The following is a 20,416-nucleotide window of genomic DNA, read 5'->3' as shown; positions in this document are numbered from 1 at the left end:
CAGCTCCAGTCCACCTCATTCAAAGTCCCAACCTTCCTGTTTTATGTATGCACAGGGATGGAGACCCAGTGTCTACTTCTACTAACATGAGATAAACATGAGATAAACATGAGATAAACATGAGATTAGCAGAAGGAGCCCAAAGGGTGTCACACGACCTATTGAACTTCTGTTTTATAGTCTTGTTGGACCTGGTGTACGTCACGACGTACTAGGCTGTCGGACTTTATTGTGATCGTATGTAGGCAAGTCCGTTCATTAGAAAGTCCGCCAAAAGTTCATTGAAAGTCTGTCAGACAGGCCGTCGGACTTTTGTTGCTGAAAAGTCCGACCGTGTGTACACAGCATAACAAGTCACATGACACCGGGGAGGGAAAATGGTGAATTGGGCCCAATTTGGACATTTTCACTTAGGGGTGTACTCACTTTTGTTGCCAGTGGTTTAGACATTAATGGCTGTGTTTTTAGTTATTTTGAGGGGACAGCAAATTTACACTGTTATACAAGCTGTACACTCACTATATTACCTTGTAGCAAAGTGTCATTTCTTCAGTGTTGTCACATGAAAAGATATAATAAAATATTTACAAAAATGTGAGGGGTGTACTCACTTTTGTGAGATACTGTACCTATAGCGCATTGAACATAATTATATATAAAAAAGATTAAAAAAAAAAAAGTAAAAGATGATAAAAAACAATGATAATAAACATACAAGAACAAAAGGTATACAGGGAAAACAGATATCACTGCATGTCAAAATACTTACTGGAAAACGATTTTATGTGGGGAATAGTACTGTGAAAAAATATATAAGAAAAGGGGAAAATGTTAATTCTTGATTTTTTTTCGTTGTAAATCATACCTGTGCGGACCATCATAAGTGCCCCGATTATCAATGTACATGTCCCTTTTAGAGAAGCCAGTTGTTGGCTCTCTTCTCCTTTCCTCATGCTGTCAGCATGAGGAAAGGAGTGCCGATAACCAGCTTATATTTACATACGTGATCAGCTGTGATTGGACACATCATGTGGTAAAGAGCCACTGATTGGCTCTTTACCTCAGTCTATGATCAGCAGTGTCCTCCAGACACTGTGATCCCAGAGCGTGCCTCACAGCAGGTGCGATCACGGTAGGCCGTCATATGACGACCTCCCAGAACTAGCCAGCCGCGCTGTAGCCGTCATTCGGCTATAGCACGGTCGGCAAGTGGTTAAAGTGGACTTTATTTCAGCTAAAGTACAGGCAGTCCCCAAGTTACGAACGGGTTAGGGACTGCCGGTTTGTTTTTAAGTCGAATATGTTTGTAAGTCGGAAGCGCATGAGCAAAATGGCAGAGACGTCATTTTCCGATGCTCTGTCACGTAGCCGCGCATGCACAGACGTCGTTTTCCGATGTGCCTGCCGTCAAAAAGTGGCTGTACATGCGCAGACGTCATGCCGCTTCCCGCTCGTAAGAAGGAGTCGTTCGCAAATCGGATGTTCGTAACTTGGGGACTGACTGTAATTGTTTTGATTTTTTTTTGGTGGAAGTTTTTATGGAATCTGATTATATTGTGACACAAGAGTAAGGCACAAATTGTAATTACAAACAGTATATATCACTCCTGCACTTAGTTGTGGTGCCTGCGAATACGTATGCATCCCTCTCTCTTTCTATGCTTGCCAGACTGGTACATGCGCAGCCCTTCACAGGACTTGTGGGCATCCCTATAAGCACTGGAAACAACAAAGAAAAAGGGTGCACCGACCTAGTGCATTACCAACATTACTTTAGTATCTTTGAATAAAATGGTTATCTACTTACAACACTTAGCAAGCAAAAGCATGTGTAATGGTGCCAACAAGATTCACAGTTCTCAGCCAGTGGTATGGCAAGCCCTCGTAGCATCTCAGCTAGCTCATTTTAAGTGTCAAGCCCTCTTCGTCTTGGCCCTTTGACGTTTATGATGCCAAGGCACGGCTTAAGATCACGAGACCGGCGTGATTGGCAGCCACGTGGTCTGAAAAATCCCAAATCCAAGGAGTGATTGGGAGCTTTCGGTTAGGCAACGGTGAGGGAAGCACGCAGAGTGCATGTGCTCTCGGCCTAGGTGTATTAGGGGCAATTCACGCAAATATGCGGCCCCTCAGTGCTAAGGATCAGGAAAGGCCGCATATCTGCATAGGCCGGCGCCAAGGGGTTAATCATGAACACATACAGTAAATATTTTTTAAATGCCCTAATAAACAAGATTTGAATTGGGCTTTAACCATGTTGAAACCACCTTGCCTATGATATCCTGTGGACCTTCCTTTATAAAAAGTTATTTATTCTTTTTTATTACAATCAACTATCCAACACCACACAACAATTTATAGTTATAGCATTACCTTCCCTGTTGCTGAAACAGGCACACCTTTGATAGTAACAAAAAAAAAAAAAAAGTTCAAAAATAAACTTTAAAAAAAAAATAAGCGAGACCCTAAACCATTACAGAGGTCTTAATTCTATAGCGTAGTGAAAACTAACTGCAAAGAGATATTTTATCTAATTTTTTCACTTTGCCTCGTGTGTATCATTAGATAAACAGCACGTCATAAGTGACAGGATTGAAATCCCTTAGAAACCGCATAGTTTATTCAGGAATCAGATAAGATGTGGTGTTTCTAGCCTGATAAGTTCTGCATTCTTTGAATTTGGCTGTTTACAAGTGATATAATCATAAAAGGGTTAATATGCCCTACACTCAACATTTTTGTTAACAGACTGTAAAACCGATGCAGCTTTTTATCATCTGTTCCGCTTTGTGAGGTCTATTGATAAAACCAGTGAAAGAGTGACTATGAACTAATATGAAGATAAATTGTCCCTAAACTGTACAGGGCCAGCCAGTTACAACAACCCAGATTTCTGCTTCTAACTTTAAAATGTTTAATAAGTATGGTTCTTCTACAATAATTATATGATCAATTGAAGGTATACAGCATGTTCATGGGTTTATTCACTTAAAAAAAAAAACAAAAAAAAAAACAACATTACCATTTGATAACTGTCATGTATATACATTCTATTTCATTTCATATACCTTTATCATTATTTCCAGTTACATTCAGCAAAAATGGCAGTGAAAGGCCTAAATTATAGAGATGCTTGCATAGAGTTAGCAGTTGGCTTTTTGATCCTTTGTGGCTCTCTTGCTATAAGTGGACTGGTTGACCAATCACATTGCTCTCCTAGCCCTACATGTCCTGGTTTCTGTCTCATGCACTAAGGAAAGTTTGCAGTTTGGAATCGGAACTATACAAGTTGAAAAAAACAGGCCAAGCAAGTGGACTGCTAAAGAGAGTATTTACTTTTAAATAAGGCATTACTCCATTGCTTGGCAAAACATTGTAGAATCTCACCAGCTAAGGTGCAAGGACAGAACACCATGTCACTACTTTGGCCTGCAAGGAAACAATGCTGTAAGAGTAGGAAAGTTTTCCTTCTGCTCTCTTAGGATTTCTGTTGCTGGAGAGCTGCTGCCAGCAACAGGACCGCTAGTGGAACATGGCTCTAAGTACACACGGGCTGAATATTTTGCCGAAATAAGCTAGTACAGTAGATACAGCAACATTCGGCCCGTGTTTACAGGTCCTTCTTTGACAGAAGCCCATCTCATGGCCCGCTTCTGAGCTTGCTGGAAAACCAGCAGACCAGTCTGTTCTGGGGGGATGGGGGGGCTGGTCAGTCCCACTGTGAGAATACAATAACTCAGCGGTGAGATCCCTGTACTATCATTGCATCATTAGTGCATAGACCTTCTGTTGGCTCTGTTTTTTTGTGTTCAGCCCACTGGCCTAAACAAAACAAGAAAACACAACACAAAATTAAACAAAAACTTACCATGTGTACCAGGCTTTAAGAGATATCTGTGCTATAGGCTAGTGGTTCTGGATGCAGAGAACAATAATACAAGGGTCAAAAACAATACTGAAAGCTGAATGTAGGTATGGCATCCCTGTAGAGACTGGAACACTGTAGTAGGCACAGTTATTACAGTGATCTCCATTAGTTTCCAGGTCCTGTAAAAATTGCCATATTTAAACTTCAGCTTGAAGTCTGCATGTACAATGTTGAAACGTGAACTTGTGTTTTGACTATACAGGGCAAAGCAAAAGGTTCACTTAACTATTGGCCCAACATGTAGGAGAAGCTACTTTTAACTATCATTTGGCCAAGATCCTCTTTCCTGTCCCCAGGTCACAGTACTGGGTACATATTCTCTGATCAGACATACAATTTCATTATAACTCAGGAGTACTGGGTATCAGCAAAACCAACAAGGCTCATGCTAAGCTTAGAAAAGATGGCACCACATCCCTCATACTATAGTAAATTCTTGGAAATATATATGGAATTTTTTAGCCACCAAAAAACTGACAATTTGATAAAATCTATTTATATTTATTAATACAAAATAATTAAAAACAGGAGATATATCAAACAATACAGCATCTGGTTAAAATAAAACAAACTAAAAAAAAAAATCATGACATTTACAACCGTTTGTACAGAATATGAAGGTACTGATGGGTTTCAACTCAAAAGAGTCTTCATCAGGGTCCAAACAACATAATAGGTTATCAAAAGTCAACAAGTGTCCAAAAAGCTGTGCCAATTGTCACTAATAAATTCAGACTGGTAAAAAGGATTTAGGAGATTAAAGCCCCATACACACTATCAGCTTTTCTGCTGATTTTTTCCTTCAGATTTACCAAAACCATATAATGAGGTCAAACCTTAGGAGTTTCAATTTGTATGCAATCAGGCAGGCCCTTGCACTACATGGTTTTGGTAAATCTGAAGACAAAGATCAGCAGAAAATCTGATAGTATGTATGGGGCTTAAGAGTAACGGAGCACAGGGAATTGCTAAGACTTCACACCATCCAACATAATGTGAGCCAAAGAGTCAAAATATTCTTAGGTTTTATTTTTATCTTCAGCAAAGCACATAGTACAATTAACAGAGAATAGCCTTCAAGGCAAAAAAAAAAAACACAAAAAAAACAAATACAAGACTTGTAATATTGGAGTCCAAAGAAAATTAACGTCACAACAACAATTTAGCCTGGATATCATAGTAGGGCTTCAGTGCACATATGAGGCTGCGGTTTACTCAACTGCAAATAGACCCATTATACCTTTTCTGGCACATCAAGGTATCATACACCAAGGTAAACGTCCCCTCCTTTACTCCAAATGATTGGATAACTTTACATTTTTTTTTTCTTTACCTGTAAGGCAGAGGTGTCAAACTCGATTTCATCGCGGGCCGCATCAGAAGTATGGCTGCCCTCAAAGGGCAATTTTGTATCTGGGGTGAGCTACATTGCAGGGTTTTTGGTTCAGGAGTGTGTTACATACAGAGTGTAGTTTAGAGGTGCGCTATATACAGAATGCAGGGTTCAGGGGTGCACTGTGCACAGAGTGCCGGGTTTAGGCATGTGCTACGTACAGAGTGCAGAGTTCAGGGGTGCGCTGTGTACAGAGAGCTGGGATAGGTGTGTACTACATAGAGTGGAGGGTTCAGGAGTGAATTACATACCAAGTTCAGGGGTGCACTATGTACAGAGTGTATGGTTTAGGGGTGCACTGTGTACAGAGTGCCAGGTTTTGGCGTGTGCTACGTACAGAGTGCAGGGTTTAGGGGTGGGCTACATGCAGAGTTCAGGGGGAGTGCTATGTACAGAGTGTGCAACCCCACCCCCCAAGCTTCCTTGCATCTCTCTATACTACCTTGCCCAGCTCTAGCAGGGAGATCACTCTTTTCCTCCGCATCTAGAGAAGTCCCCACCTTGAGTACTTGCAGGGATCTGTTAGATCCAGGAGCCTCTAAGAGCAAAGCTGTCCCTTGTAAACACAGGAGGCTCGTGTTTACAAGTGACAGTGGGGAGCGGAGGGTGAGAGCCAGAGGAATTACCGTCCCGCCATGTTCTGGCTGCAAAACTGGGTGCGACAGCCACATGACAAGGCCTGGTGGGGGTGAGGCCAAATCAACTTAACCTGGGGATTACCAAAAATAGAAGAAAATAGGTCGTTTCTATCAGGAAGCAGCAATTGTAAGTAATATTGGGCATAACCTTGAAACTACCCATCCTTTCAGAAGAACAGAATTCGTCACTCTTCCCAGGACAAAAAGAGGCCATTCTGCTTTAGCCTCCTGGAGTATGTGGGCACCCAGTCAATATACAACCCCCCTCAACCAGAGGTATGGCCGCATCGTGGGCAACTGTTTCCAGTGTTTTGCAAAGAATAGGAGGAAGGAACTTGGTCATCTGAGTTGTAAAGTCATAAGGTTTTTTTGTCCTAATGTATTCTATGCATTAACCGCTTCAGCCCCGGAAGAATTTACCCCCTTCCTGACCAGAGCACTTTTTGCGATTCGGCACATGCTTTAACTGACAATTGCGCGGTTGTGCGACGTGGCTCCCAAACAAAATTGACATCCTTTTTTCCCCACAAATAGAGCTTTCTTTTGGTGGTATATGAACGCGTCTGCGGTTTTTATTTTTTGCGCTATAAACAAAAAAAAGCGCCAATTTTGAAAAAAAAGGCATTTTTTTTTTACTTTTTGCTATAATAAATATCCCCAAAAAATATTTAAAAAAACATTTTTTTTCCTCAGTTTAGGCCGATACGTATTCTACATATTTTTGGTAAAAAAAATCGCAATAAGCGTTTGATTGGTTTTCACAAAAGTTATAGCGTTTAAAAAATAGGGGATAGTTTTATGGCATTTTTATTATCATTTTTTTTTTTTACTAGTAATGGCGGCGATCAGCGATTTTTATTGTGACTGCGACATTATGGCGGACACATCGGACATTTTTGGTACCATTGTCATTTATCAACAATCAGTGCTATACAAATGCACTGATCCTGTGTAAATGACACTGGCAGTGAAGGGGTTAACCACTAGGGGGCTAGGGAGGGGTTAAGTATGTCCTGGGGCGTGTTACTAACTGTGGGGGGTGTGACTATGTGTGACACGTCACTGATCACTGCTCCCGATCACAGGGAGCAGAGATCAGTGACACTGTCACTAGGCAGAACGGGGAGATGCTTGTTTACATTAGCATCTCCCCGTTCGTCCTCTCCGTGAGGCGATCGTGGGTATCCCCGCGGCGATAGAGTCTGCGGGACCCGCAACCCGACTCACAGAGCTCCCGGCCGGCGCGCATGCAATTGCACAGCGGCAAATTCAAAGGGACGTACGGGTACGCCCATTTGCCCAGCCGTGCCATTCTGCCGTCGTACATCGGCGTGTGCCGGTCGGGAAGTAGTTAAGATAAAAAGCCTTCTGTGTTTAGCAGCCGCCCCAGCACCCCCTAATACTTACCTGGGCCCCATCTTTCCAGCAATGTCCACAAGTGTCTCGCCCGTACCAGAATCTCCCTCCTGATTGGCTGAGACACAGCAGTAGCACCATTGGCTCCCACTGCTGTCAAAGTCAGTCAGCCAATTAGGAGAGAGAGGGGGCAGGGTCGGGCTGCAGCTCAGTGTCTGAATGGACACAGGAAACTGACTCAGCTCAGCCCCATAGCAAGCCGCAACAGAGGAGGTAAGTATAAACTTATTTTTATTGAAAAAAAAAAAAAACACAAAACTTTACAAACACTTTAAAAAGGAGCTCCAGGATCCCCTCAAAGAAATAAAAGTCCGCAGCTACAAATACTGTAGCTGCTGACTTTTAATGTAAGGACACTTACCTATCCAAGGATGTCCTCACTCAATTCTTCAATTGGCTTCAGGTGCAGGCATCTCAAGTAGGCAAAACAGGCAGTGAAGCCTTGCAGCTTCACAGCCGGGTTTGCTACTGCACATGTGCAAGTCGTGCTGCTCTTTGTGAATGGTCTCGTAGTCTTCCGGGAACGTGTGATATGTCCCAAAGACTGGGGAAAGGACGAGGGGGGGGGGTTGATCGCTGCGGCACATCTGACCAGAAGTGGGAGTGGGTACCTGTCAGAACCAGAAACCCGCTCCCCCCTAAAGTGGCAAATGTTGTTGGGGGGTGGTGCAAGCAAGCGTAGTTTCCGCTTTTGTGTGAAGTTCCGCTTTAACTACGCTCATCAAAAGATTGTCAATGTTGTTTTGCAAGGTAAAGGTTCACATATATTTAAAACACTGGTCACACAAGTGTTCAAGAAATGGCAAAAGATAAACAGGCCAGAAATGAGCCCTGTGACCTACTGACAAATTTTCACAAAGGTATGGCCTGTGCGCAACTTTGCACTGTGCTATCCTCAAAACTTAGAACAGAAAAGGACTTAAAAAGAAATGAAGTGAACAGGAGACGCCAGCTACAAAATAAAACTTTAATCTGTGCATGTCAGCAAAGTGGATGTTACACCAACTTGTAGAAGACAATATGCTCAATGTTGAGCTCAGTCTGTATTTTGTTTTTTCTTTTTCTTTTGTTTATCCGTACGTTTTGTCTTTTTGTTTATCTGTACTTTTCCTGCTTCTTCTGCGTCACTGTTCTCATCTTTGTCCTCAGGGACTTTCCTTCTCTTCTTGGGACATTCATCCTTCTCTGGAAATCAAATATTTATAGCAGAGTCAAACAAAAGCAGAATATTTTACAGAAATAAATCCCAGCTACATGTACTGCTCATAGTCTTTCAATCTCTGGAATATAATTAAACTTAAATGGCAACCCTGCAGTAACTGATCCAGCATGGACTGGTGGGGCAGGTGAGCCTGAGAGACTCGCCACATTCTTCAGCTGTGCTCTTAACCTTCAATACTCCAATAAATCATGCTGGTCTGATCTATGCTAAGGTATCCCCCCTTCTTTTCTGAATGGGGGCGATATCTAAAACTAGGAAAGATTGTGAGATTGTGATTTTGGATTTCCTGCTGGTGAAACACTACTACTATTTTGCCAGCATGAAAGAACATTTTTTGAAAAGGAAGATGGGGACCTGCTGATCTGCATCTGTGCATTTCTCCAAAGAAAGTATTGTACCAGAAAAGGAAGATTAGGTAATTTCTATTTAAAACTACTTATACTTTGGCCATGCTGTGCAAATTTAACAGGTTCGCCTAATTTTCTCCACCCCAGCTTCACATAGTTATTAGAGAAAAAAAAAAAAAAAAAAGTAGTACGTCTCGTGGAAATGGTTTAATTTTTAGTATATTTGCACAGGCAAACATTCGATTTCTATTCAAATAGTTCCAAGAGATAAAGAGGATATAATTTGACACATACAATTGACATGTGGTGTTCATTTTCATGATTTCAATTGCAGATCTGTCATATGGAAACATTTTACCCCCACACCCACATTTAGTGAAACCAGAATCCAATGTTCTAGATTAGGTGCCGATAATTAAAACCCCCTTAGGGAGTATGTTGGTAGAACCGATCTCATTTAAACCTCAGAAACCTAGGATCTGGTGTCATCAAGCCAAGCTCAATAGAGCTCTCTAAGCCCCTCAAAGAAAGTTGTGACTGCCTAGGAGTGTGGCAGGGGATTTTAAAAAATTGCCAAAATGATTTGACATCAATCATTCCACTGTAAAGAAAATAATATTAAAAGTGGCATGGATTTTAAACAGCAAATTCACAAGTGCCAACCATTTAATGCTAAAAAGTCTTCAAGAAACACACATTTTCATGGTGGGGTGTTCAGGTAACTCTTGCAAAACATTGAGTTAAACTGAATGCATCTACAATCAGAAACAGATTGTACTTATTCAACCTGCATGAAAGCAGTGTCAAGAAGAAGCCTTTACTGTCCAAAAAGAACATTAGAGTAAGATTAAAGTTTACTGTTGAATATACAGTGTATAGGTAACAATGAAGTCCTCTGGAACAATGTGCTGAACACTGATTATTCAGAGTAGATAGTTTTTTGGTCACAGTAACAGTAGATGTTTGCTGCAAACCAAGAGCATTTCAGGAGAAGACCCTCATAATAAATGAGGCATGGTGGTGGAAATGTTATGACTTGGTGTTACTTTGCTGGCCTCAGTGCCTGGGAATGCAATCATTGGGTCAATCATACAGACAGCAGCATATACTGTAAAAGTGTGCTTGATGAGAATGTAAGGCCATCTGTTGGAAAGTTGAACCAGAAATAAATCTTTCAACTCACTAATGATCTAAAAGCACACTGGCAAATTCACAGAGGAATTGCCCAAAATAGAGGTTTATAGACTGCCCTAGTCAAAGCTTTGAGTTGATTCCCACTGAAATTTTTAAACGGCAGTTTGTTCAAGGAAACCCACAAACATATTGCAACTGAAGGAAGAGGCCAAAAATGTCACTGGAGGGTTATACAAAATGCTGTGGTAATTCTACAGTAATTTCTGATACAGGGCAACACCAGCTTCTGAGGCCAAAGGTGTACTTCATTTTTCCACAGTATAGCACATGTTGAATAAAAGGCAAACTATTCAAGTATATCACCTTTATCTGTAGGCACTGTTTGAATAAAGATCTAATGCTTACCTGTTTAAATGTGTTGAAGTCATAAAATTCCATGAGGTGTACATACTTTTTTCACACATCCTTACCTTCCTTTTGCTCTTCCCAATGTATCATTCAGCTGCACGGAGCAAAGAAGAAGTACTCAATACTTCAGGATTATGGGGAGCATGTGACCCACTGCCCTTTCTTCAGTATGACAGTGCAGGTGCTATGCAACTGACCCAGAGCTGTCACAAGTATTCAAGAGGTAGTAGAGGGGCACTGGACCTGGGCTCCATTCACACTTGTGCAACTTGTCATGCAACTTTGGACATCAAATCCTCATGGCAAGTCATTCCCCATGTGTTCCAATAATAACCATTCATATATGTGCGACCTAAAGTTGCAGAAACTTCAAAGTAGTTTATGCACTACTTAAGTCCAATTTTCCTGCAACTTGAGGGCCATAGAGTTCAATGTTAACCCTCAAAAGTTGCATGAAATTCATACCTGCATGTTATGCAGTGCAACAGTTGTCCGTCATCACTGGTCAAAGCAAAAGTCGTATACAAGTTACACCCATCCAAAGTTGTACTCTAAAGTCATCGCAAGTTTGGAGTCATACAAGTGTGAATGGAGCCCAAGCCATTACTTGAGCCCAATTGGCCCACGTTTGGCAGATCACCACAAAGATTGGGGGATCCCTCAGGAGAGTTGAGAAATCCAAGTGTAATAGGTAAAAGAGAGTAGCAAATAAAAACAATCTTTAGGAGTCCAAAGTCTTTATTGTTCAACTGGTTACAACAAGCAGGGCAAAAGACAACCAACATGTTTCGCAGGCCACACAATGCCCCTTCATCAGGGCTGGAGAAAAAGTTGAAAATAACACACACAAAAAAAAAAAAAAGGGTCATAAAGCAGAATTGCTAGTAAAAAAAGCACATGCAAAAAAGTAAATAAATAATAACATGTCCATTGAGCAGTCTATTGTTAATGGCACCCCAAAAGTGGGAAGCAAACGTGTGTTTCGCCGTGCAGTGAAACATGTGACAAACACGGCAAAATGTGCAAACCGGATATAGAAAAATGCTACTTTGCCATGTAAGTTGTACGTTTGGCAAATTAATGGGCTGCCCTATATGCGTTGTGCAAAAAAAAAAAAAACAACAAAAAAAAAAAAACAACAAAAAAAAAAAAAAGCACAACATGCATTTCAAATCACTAGATGTGAACGTGGCATGTTTACAACCATCACCCGTGTATACATAAAGATTAATCTGTGGTTTTCAGTGTAAAATGTAATGTTTTTTCTATAGTCAAGTTATATTGTATTCTGGTTCTGAGGATGGATAGATCTGATAAAGGGGAGTTGGTTGTCGTTTGCCCTGCTTGTTGTAACCAGTTGAATAAAGACTTTGGACTCCTAAAGATTTTACATTTTGTGCTCTTCTTGACCTATTACACACCAAAATATTCAGCACTGTGTAAGAGCCAAGTCACTAGGCTGATGCTTACGCAGGATGTCATCTCTTCATTCAGCTGCCAAAAGAGAAGTGGCAGGAGAATATCTAACGTTTTCTAAAATCTTCCATCTTCTGCCCCCCGGATACCGCCGCAGTGGTGATCTTCCAGTGCTGCGTGGGTTAATATGAGTAGCCTCATGTGTTACAGGCACTTGTCAAAAGTGCTGACTATGCCCACCCTTTCTGCTCCTGCTCCATTCATAGAAGCTGTACCACTGGTTCCCACAAGTCAAAGCACTCTATGAATAGAGGCGGCAGACCTTACATTTAACCACCTATCCTCCAATTCAGTGCTTTTCATTGTAAGCCACAAAGGTACAGCTTGCTATAATGGAGCAGTACGGTGTGTAAGGGGCAAGCATAGCCGATGCTTTTAGCGAGTGCCTGCGACTGGTGAAGCTGATCTTTTTAACCCCCACAGCACTGGAAGATCACAGTTGCGGGGGTAGGGGTATGCAGGGGTCAGAGGATGGGATATTTAAAAACACAGCAGCCACCGGCATACAGGACTTTGGGACACGCTTCGATGCAAAGCACATTCTTCATCTACGGTTAAACCCATAAGAAAAAGGCAATCCTCACCAGCAGCAGTATGTGTGCTTGGTTTTTCTTTATTATTGACGAGTTCTGGAAGCCATACAGACAGACAGGTCAGTCTGGCTGATGTACTAACTTCACAAAGTAACACTGGTGCTAAATTTACCTAAAAACAAAAAAAGTATATAATTAGTCATAAATGTTTCACCTTTTAACACCATTTTCATCACTTGGAATGTATAGTAGGTTGTATGGAAATATATTAAACTATGTTTGCACAACATTTCACCAGTTTATACTACCTAAAACTTTGACTGGACAGGCATGCATATCCATCGTTCTCGTTTTAAAAATATTTTTAGCTTTCTAGAGAACATGGATGAGATATATATTGTTACATGGTTACATAATAGAGTTTTGCATGAATACACTACAGAATATATATATGTAAGTGTATGGATAATAATTCATGCATGAACAGAAAACAACTAAAAAAATCAATCAAAAAAACAAATAAATAACCAAGGAAGTAATGCATCAATCATTTATGATCTTACCAGGCTGCCACAGATTCGAAGACAAATTTAATTTGATAAAGATTGCCAATGAATAACATCAGCAATGTAGATACATTAGCTAGGTCTCCCACACATTAACCACTTCCTGACTGCCTCACACAGATATACTGTGGCAGAAGGGCACATACAGGCAGATTAATGTACCTGTACGTTGACCTTTAAGAGGCGGCTCACGGGCGCACGCTCGTCGGGAGCTCTGTGACCGGGATCGCGGGTCCTGCGGACTCGATGTCCACGGACATACCCGCGATCGTCTCACGGTGAGGAAGAATGGGGAGGTGCTAATGTAAACAAGCATCTCCCAGTTCTGCCTAATGACACTGATCACAGCTCCCTGTAATCGGTGATGTGTCACACACAGCCCCTCCCCCCACAGTTAGAATCACTCCCTTGGACACACTTAACCCCCTACAGCCCCACCTAGTGGTTAACCCCTACACTGCCAGTGACATTTTTACAGTAATCAATGCAATTTTATAGCATTGATTGCTGTATTAATGCCAATGGTCCCAAAAATGTGTCAAAATTGTCTGATGTGTCCGCCATGTCGCAGTCACGATAAAAATTGCTGATCGCCGCCATTACTAGTTAAAAAAAAAATCAATAAAAATGCTATAAAACTATCCCCTATTTTGTAAACGCTATAACTTTTGCGCAAACCAAACACTAATTGCGATTTTTTTTTACCAAAAATATGTAGAAGAATATGTATCGGCCTAAACTGAGGGGGATAAAAAAAAATATTTTTATATTTTTTGGGGGATATTTATTATAGCAAAAAGTAAAAATAATGTGTTTTTTTCAAAATTGTCGCTTTTTTTTTTGTTTATAGCGCAAAAAATAAAAACCGCAGAGATGATAAAATGCCACCAAAAGAAAACTCTGTGGGGAAAAAAAGGACATCAATTTTGTTTGGGTGTAACACTGCATGACCGCGCAATTGTCAGTTAAAGCGACGCAGTGCCGAATCGCAAAAAGTGCTCTGGTCAGGAAGGGGGTAAATTCTTCAGAGGCTGAATTGGTTAACAGGCTAAATTTACCCTGCATAGTGTTTTATGGTAACCCAGAAAAGAATATACAGCGCAGGCTTCATTCCCCCGACACAAACCTTATTTTAAAAAAACGCATTCTGGCACAGCTAGTGGTCTCTGGAACTGAAGCTGAGAAACATGACTACTTTATAATAAAAGCAATTAGGCTGGGAATATAAAAACTACTTTTGACACATGCACATATCTTTCCAACAGCAACATTTTATGCTTCCTTTATTTATGCTTCCTTTTCTTAAGACCATGAAGGCAACCTTAGGCACTGCATTTAGGATATATTTGAACTGATTTGAGGGAAAAGGTTTTGTTTATTGAAGAGTGGTTGAATTTCAAAACATACAAAGTCTCCAGCACTCCAAATTGAAGCATTTCATGTGTTTGTGAGGACAGCGTCACATAAGGCATAGGAAACAAACTTTTCGGGGCCTCTTGAGGTAACAGTGACAGCCCCAAAATGTTGGTTTCTTATGCCTTATGTGATGTGTGCGTTCTTCACAATAAACATTTGTTTGAAGTGCTTGTGGTTTTGCATCTTTGCATTTTATTAGCCATTGGTCCAACAATAGCAGTATTTGCCCCCTTCCTGATTTTTTATTTGTTTGAATATTTGTCACACTTAAATTACTCAGATCAAACAAATTTTAATTATACAGAAAGATAAACCAAGTACCGTATTTATCGGCGTATAACACGCACTTTTTTCCCCTTAAAATTAGGGGAAAATCGTGGGCAGATTGTGAGCGGAGCGAGCGCCGCCAACATACACAAAGCCGAGTGTACTCGGCTAGTCTCGGCATTGAACCTGTGTTATGGCCCATCATAGGGGCGGGACTGGGTGGGACTGCGAGAGGAGCCAAGACTAGCCGAGTACACACGGCTTTGCGTATGTTGGCGCCGGCTCGCGATCAGCTGTTGATGTTTGGAGATTTTCTGAGTCTCCTCAGCGCCTGCACACTACAGGGCGGACACAGCCGATGATCGGTGCCAATTTTAAATACCTGTAGCTGCAGTGACACAGGGCTGCAGTGACACAGGGCTGCAGTGACACAGGGCTGCAAAGGCTGCAATGACACAGGGCTGCAAAGGCTGCAATGACACAGGGCTGCAAAGGCTGCAATGACACAGGGCTGCAAAGGCTGCAATGACACAGGGCTGCAAAGGCTGCAATGACACAGGGCTGCAAAGGCTGCAATGACAAAAGGCTGCAGATGGACACTGATAAGGCTGCATTGATGGGCATTTAAATGTGTTTTTTCCCATATCCACTTCAATACCCGCCTATAGTAAAATGACGTCCTCTACTTTGTGGGGTGATATCTGAATGATGCCTGCAGCTAGATGCATCAGATATCATTCTTTTCAGCCGGCGATTCTGTGCACGATAAGAATGATCATAGCGGCAGTTCCACCGCTTCATCGTTCTTATAGGCGCCGCCATCCGGTGCTTCTCCGGGCTCTCCCGTGCCATCGGGGGCCCGGAGAATGAATCGGCCGGCGCCGGATGTTGACGATAGAGATGACTGGTGATCAGATGGTCACCAGTCATCTCTATGACCAACGGAGGCCCGGGCGCGTCGTTATGACGTCATGCCCCGGGACCCGGAAATAACCGAAGCCGCGATCGCGGCTGTCAGCATGAGATCGGTGAATTTTTTTTTCCGATCTCATGCTTTCCAGCCTAGAGGAGGGATGTGGGGTCTTATTGACCCCACATCTCTCCATAAAGAGGACCTGTCACATAGATTCCTATTACAAGGGATGTTTACATTCCTTGTAATAGGAATAAAAGTAATCAAAAAAAAGTTAAAAAAAAGTGTAAAAATAAAAAAATAAAAATTTAAAACGCCCCTGTCCCTGGTAGCTCACGCTCAGAGGCGAACGCACACGTAAGTCCCGCCCACATATGTAAACGCCACTCAAACCACACATGTGAGGTATCGCCGCGTGCGTTAGGGCATGTGCAACTATTCTAGCACTAGACCTCCTCTGTAACTCTAAACTGGTAACCTGTAAACAATTTTAAAGCGTCGCCTATGGAGATTTTTAAGTAATGAAGTTTAGCGCCATTCCATGATTGTGCGCAATTTTAAAGCGTGACATGTTAGGTATCTATTTACTCGGCGTAACATCATCTTTCACATTATACAAAAAATTGGGCTAACTTTACTGTTTTGTTATTTTTTAATTCATGAAACCGTTTTTTTTCCCAAAAAAAGGCGTTTGAAATTATTGCGCAAATACCAGCTATAAAGTTGCAATGACCGCCATTTTATTCCCTAGGGTGTCTGCTAAAAAAACATATATAATGTTTGGGGGATTCTGAGTAATTTTCTAGCAAAAAAATTATGATATTTACATGAAGGAGAGAAGTGCCAGAATAGGCCCGGTATTGAAGCGGTTAAACTTCCCTCCTAAGAGTTTTTTCCTTAAAATTCCCTCCTAAACTTGGGGTGCGTGTTATATGCCAGTAAAAATACAAAATGCAGTTTTTAAAATGATTTAATTTATTAAGGGAAAAAAAGCTGTCCAAACCTGGGTGTAGGACTCAGTCTGAGGCTGTGGAACTGGGTGTAAGTGGAGCTGGTATAAGTGGGAGTTAAAAACCAGAGTTATAGAGTGAATAAGTCTTGCTTGTTGATTGCTGGGTTGCATTTTTGGGGCTTTTCCTTTTAGTTTTTCATTTGCCTTTTTCTGTCACTTTTTAAATAGCTTTTTTTTTTCTCTGGTTCCTTCAGTCTATCAATTAAGGGGGGAGGTTAATTGCTCACAGGTGCCTATTTAACTGGGTGTAGGGCTCAGTCTGAGGCTGTGGAACTCGGTGTAAGTGGAGCTGGTATAAGTGGGAGTTAAAAACCAGAGTTTAAAACAGGAGGTTATAACAGGGGTCATAGTACCTGTGTAGTGTGAGTATCTGAGTGTTGTCTGAGTAGTGTGTGTGGATCGTTAGTACTTGTGTATTGTGTACTGTATACTTGAGTATTGCGAGTGCACGTAGGTCTGCGACTGTTCTGCGATTGCACGTAGGTCTGTGAGTACCTGTGTATTGTCTTGAGTATTAGTGCCAGGAAGCTAGCTGTTAGGTAATTTGGACAAGGTAAAATCCCCAAATCCTCACTAAATTTAATAGGTACGATGCCCGGCGGGTGTGGAGAGGCGACTAATTGTACATCTTGCGCATGTATGCGTTCCTTGATCATCCGATCGAGGGCGAATACTGCTGTGCAAAATGTAAGCACATCGTTTCCCTGGAAGCCCAGGTTCTGAATCTGGGGAAGCAACTGTCAGCACTGAGAAGTCCCTCCATACTAAAGGAGAGCCAGGAACGTACACGGCAGGTGCCGGCAGGGGCCAGCACAGAGGCGGGTGGAGACAAAGAGGTGCAGGCACTAGCAAAAAAGTAGATGGGTGACAGTCAGGAGGGGTAGAGGGGGAAGTGCCAGGGAGGCCGATCCAGGACTGGAGCATCCCAATAAGTACGCTCCATTGAGTGACATTGGTGAAACCAGTCTGGGACCAGCACTGCTGGAGATGAGGGACTCTCCTAGCTGCCAGGGGAAGAACTCCTCCAGTGAGAGTGGGGGGGCAGCAAAGGGAAAGGAAAGACAGATTCTGGTGGAAGGGGACTCAATTCTTAGGACAGAGAGGGCAATCTGTAACCAAGACCTGAAGCGCTGAACAGTATGTTGTCTACCGGGCGCGGCACATCACGGATCTTGTGGACAGATTACTGGGAGGGGCTGGGGAAGACCCGGCTGTCATGGTGCACATTGGCACCAATGACAAAGTCAGAGGCAGATGGAGTGTCCTAAAGAACGATTTTAGGGACTTCGGTGCTAAATTGAGGAAAATGACCTCCAAGGTAGTATTCTCAGGAATACTACCGGTACATCGAGCCACACCAGAAAGGCAGAGGGAGATTAGGGAAGTAAACAAGTGGCTGAAGAGCTGGTGCAGTAAGGAGGGGTTTGGGTTCCTGGAGGACTGGGCCGACTTCTCAGTCGGTAACCGGTACTATAGAAGGGACGGACTGCACCTAAATGAGGAGGGTGCAGATCTGCTGGGAATGAAGATGGCCAAAAAGTTAGAGGGGTTTTTAAACTAGGCGATGGGGGGAGGGTCCAGAGACAGTGATAGCCAGCGCGGAAGATATTCCAGAGGGTAGTATTGGGGGCATTAGTGGTAGGTTAACCAAAGCACAAAAACACAAGGTGAGTATAGTAGCAAGTCCTAGTTGCAATCTTGAAACACCCAATACGAGGACAAAATGCGACCGGTCTAAACTATGTGGCATGTTCACCAATGCCAGGAGCATGGCGGACAAGATGGGTGAACTAGAGATACTGTTGTAGTTCTGGGCACCAGTCCTCAGGAGGGACGTACTGGAAATGGAGCGAGTACAAAGAAGGGCAACAAAGCTAATAAAGGGTCTGGAGGATATTAGTTATGAGGAAAGGTTGCGAGCACTGAACTTATTCTCTCTGGAGAAGAGACGCTTGAGAGGGGATATGATTTCAATTTACAAATACTGTACTGGTGACCCCACAATAGGGATAAAACTTTTTCGCAGAAGAGAGTTTAATAAGACTCGTGGCCACTCATTACAATTAGAAGAAAAGAGGTTTAACCTTAAACTACGTAGAGGGTTCTTTACTGTAAGAGCGGCAAGGATGTGGAATTCCCTTCCACAGGCGGTGGTCTCAGCGGGGAGCATTGATAGCTTCAAGAAACTATTAGATAATCACCTGAATGACCGCAATATACAGGGATATGTAATGTAATACTGACACATAATCACACACATAGGTTGGACTTGATGGACTTGTGTCTTTTTTCAACCTCACCTACTATGTAACTATGTTGTACAAGGAGGATTTGGACTTTTTGTGGGAATTTCAGAGACCTGGTTCAACAGCTCTCATGATTGGCTGGCAAACATTCAAGGGTATACCCTATACCGCAAGGATAGAGAGGGTAAAAAAGGGGGAGGGGTATGCCTATATATCAAGAATAATGTACAAGCGAATGTGAGAGATGACATCACTGAGGGAGCTAGAGAGGAGGTGGAATCCTTATGGGTAGAGCTCCAAAGGGATGAAGCTAAGGGGAAAATAATACTGGGAGTATGCTATAGGCCCCCTAACCTGAGGAAGTGGAGATGGATCTCCTATCACAAATTGGATTAGCAGCAAGGATGGGAAGTGTTATCATAATGGGGGATTTTAATTATCCAGACATAGACTGGGCAGAGGGAACCGCGCATTCATTTAAGGCTCGCCAGTTCCTTAATGTCTTGCAGGACAATTTTATGGGTCAGATGGTAGACGCACCAACTAGAAATAAAACATTACTGGATCTACTGATTACCAACAATACAGACCTGATCACAGATGTGGAAATACGGGGCAATTTAGGTAACAGCGATCACAGGTCAATTAGTTTCAGTATAAATCACACAAATAGGAAACATGAAGGGAACACAAAGACACTGAATTTCAAAAGAGCCAACTTCCCTAAACTACAAACCTTGCTAAAAGGCATAAATTGGGATGAAATATTAGGAACAAAGAATACGGAGGAGAGATGGGTTTGCTTTAAGAGCATATTAAATAAGGGCATTAGCCAATGTATCCCATTGGGTAATAAATTTAAAAGAGCGAACAAAAATCCTGGATGGCTTAACTCCAATGTAAAAATGCATATAAAAGCAAAGGAGAAAGCCTTCAAAAAATACAAGGTTGAGGGATCATCCTCAGCATTCAGACTTTATAAAGAATGCAATAAGAAATGTAAGGGTGCAATTAGGACGGCTAAGATAGAACATGAAAGACACATAGCGGAGGAGAGCAAAAAAAATCCCAAGAAATTCTTTAAGTATGTAAACAGTAAAAAAGGGAGGACAGACCATATTGGCCCCATAAAGAATGAGGAAGGACATCTGGTTACAAAGGATGGGGAGATGGCAAAGGTATTGAATTTATTCTTCTCCTCAGTCTTCACGAGTGAATCGGGGGGCTTCAGTAACCAAAACTGCAGTGTTTATCCTCATGACACAACACAGGAAGCACCTCCATGGTTAACAGAGGACGGAATTAAAATTAGACTTGAGAAACTTAACATTAATAAATCACCGGGACCAGATGGCTTGCATCCGAGGGTACTTAGGGAACTCAGTCAGGTGATTGCCAGACCGTTGTTCCTAATTTTTACAGACAGTCTATTGACTGGAATGGTACCAGCTGATTGGAGAAAAGCCAATGTAGCACCAATATTTAAAAAGGGCCCAAAAAA

At 42.1% G+C, this 20,416-nt stretch overlaps 1 protein-coding gene across 2 annotated transcripts in view; it reads right to left on the bottom strand.

Annotated features, from left to right (window-relative positions):
* Window positions 1–8,328: 8,328 nt before the first annotated feature.
* The window catches only part of PAK1IP1 (PAK1 interacting protein 1), a 49,092-nt gene continuing 37,004 nt past the window's right edge, over window positions 8,329–20,416 (bottom strand). Inside the window, exons 9-10 of one of the 2 annotated variants that reach the window (XM_073631042.1) lie at window positions 12,547–12,667; window positions 8,329–8,560 (exon numbers count right to left, since the gene is read on the bottom strand). In XM_073631042.1, coding sequence (XP_073487143.1) covers window positions 8,412–8,560; window positions 12,547–12,667 — 270 coding nt within the window. In that variant the 3' untranslated portion in view covers window positions 8,329–8,411. Of the gene's footprint in view, window positions 10,581–12,546; window positions 12,668–20,416 lie in introns of both variants that reach the window. The other variant, XM_073631043.1, reaches the window with a different exon arrangement.

The sequence above is a fragment of the Aquarana catesbeiana genome, linkage group LG05, assembly GCF_042186555.1.
Source record: "Aquarana catesbeiana isolate 2022-GZ linkage group LG05, ASM4218655v1, whole genome shotgun sequence".
Classification (NCBI taxonomy): domain Eukaryota; kingdom Metazoa; phylum Chordata; class Amphibia; order Anura; family Ranidae; genus Aquarana; species Aquarana catesbeiana.
Note: the sequence above shows the minus strand (reverse complement) of the source record. Positions and strands in the feature narration are given on the sequence as shown.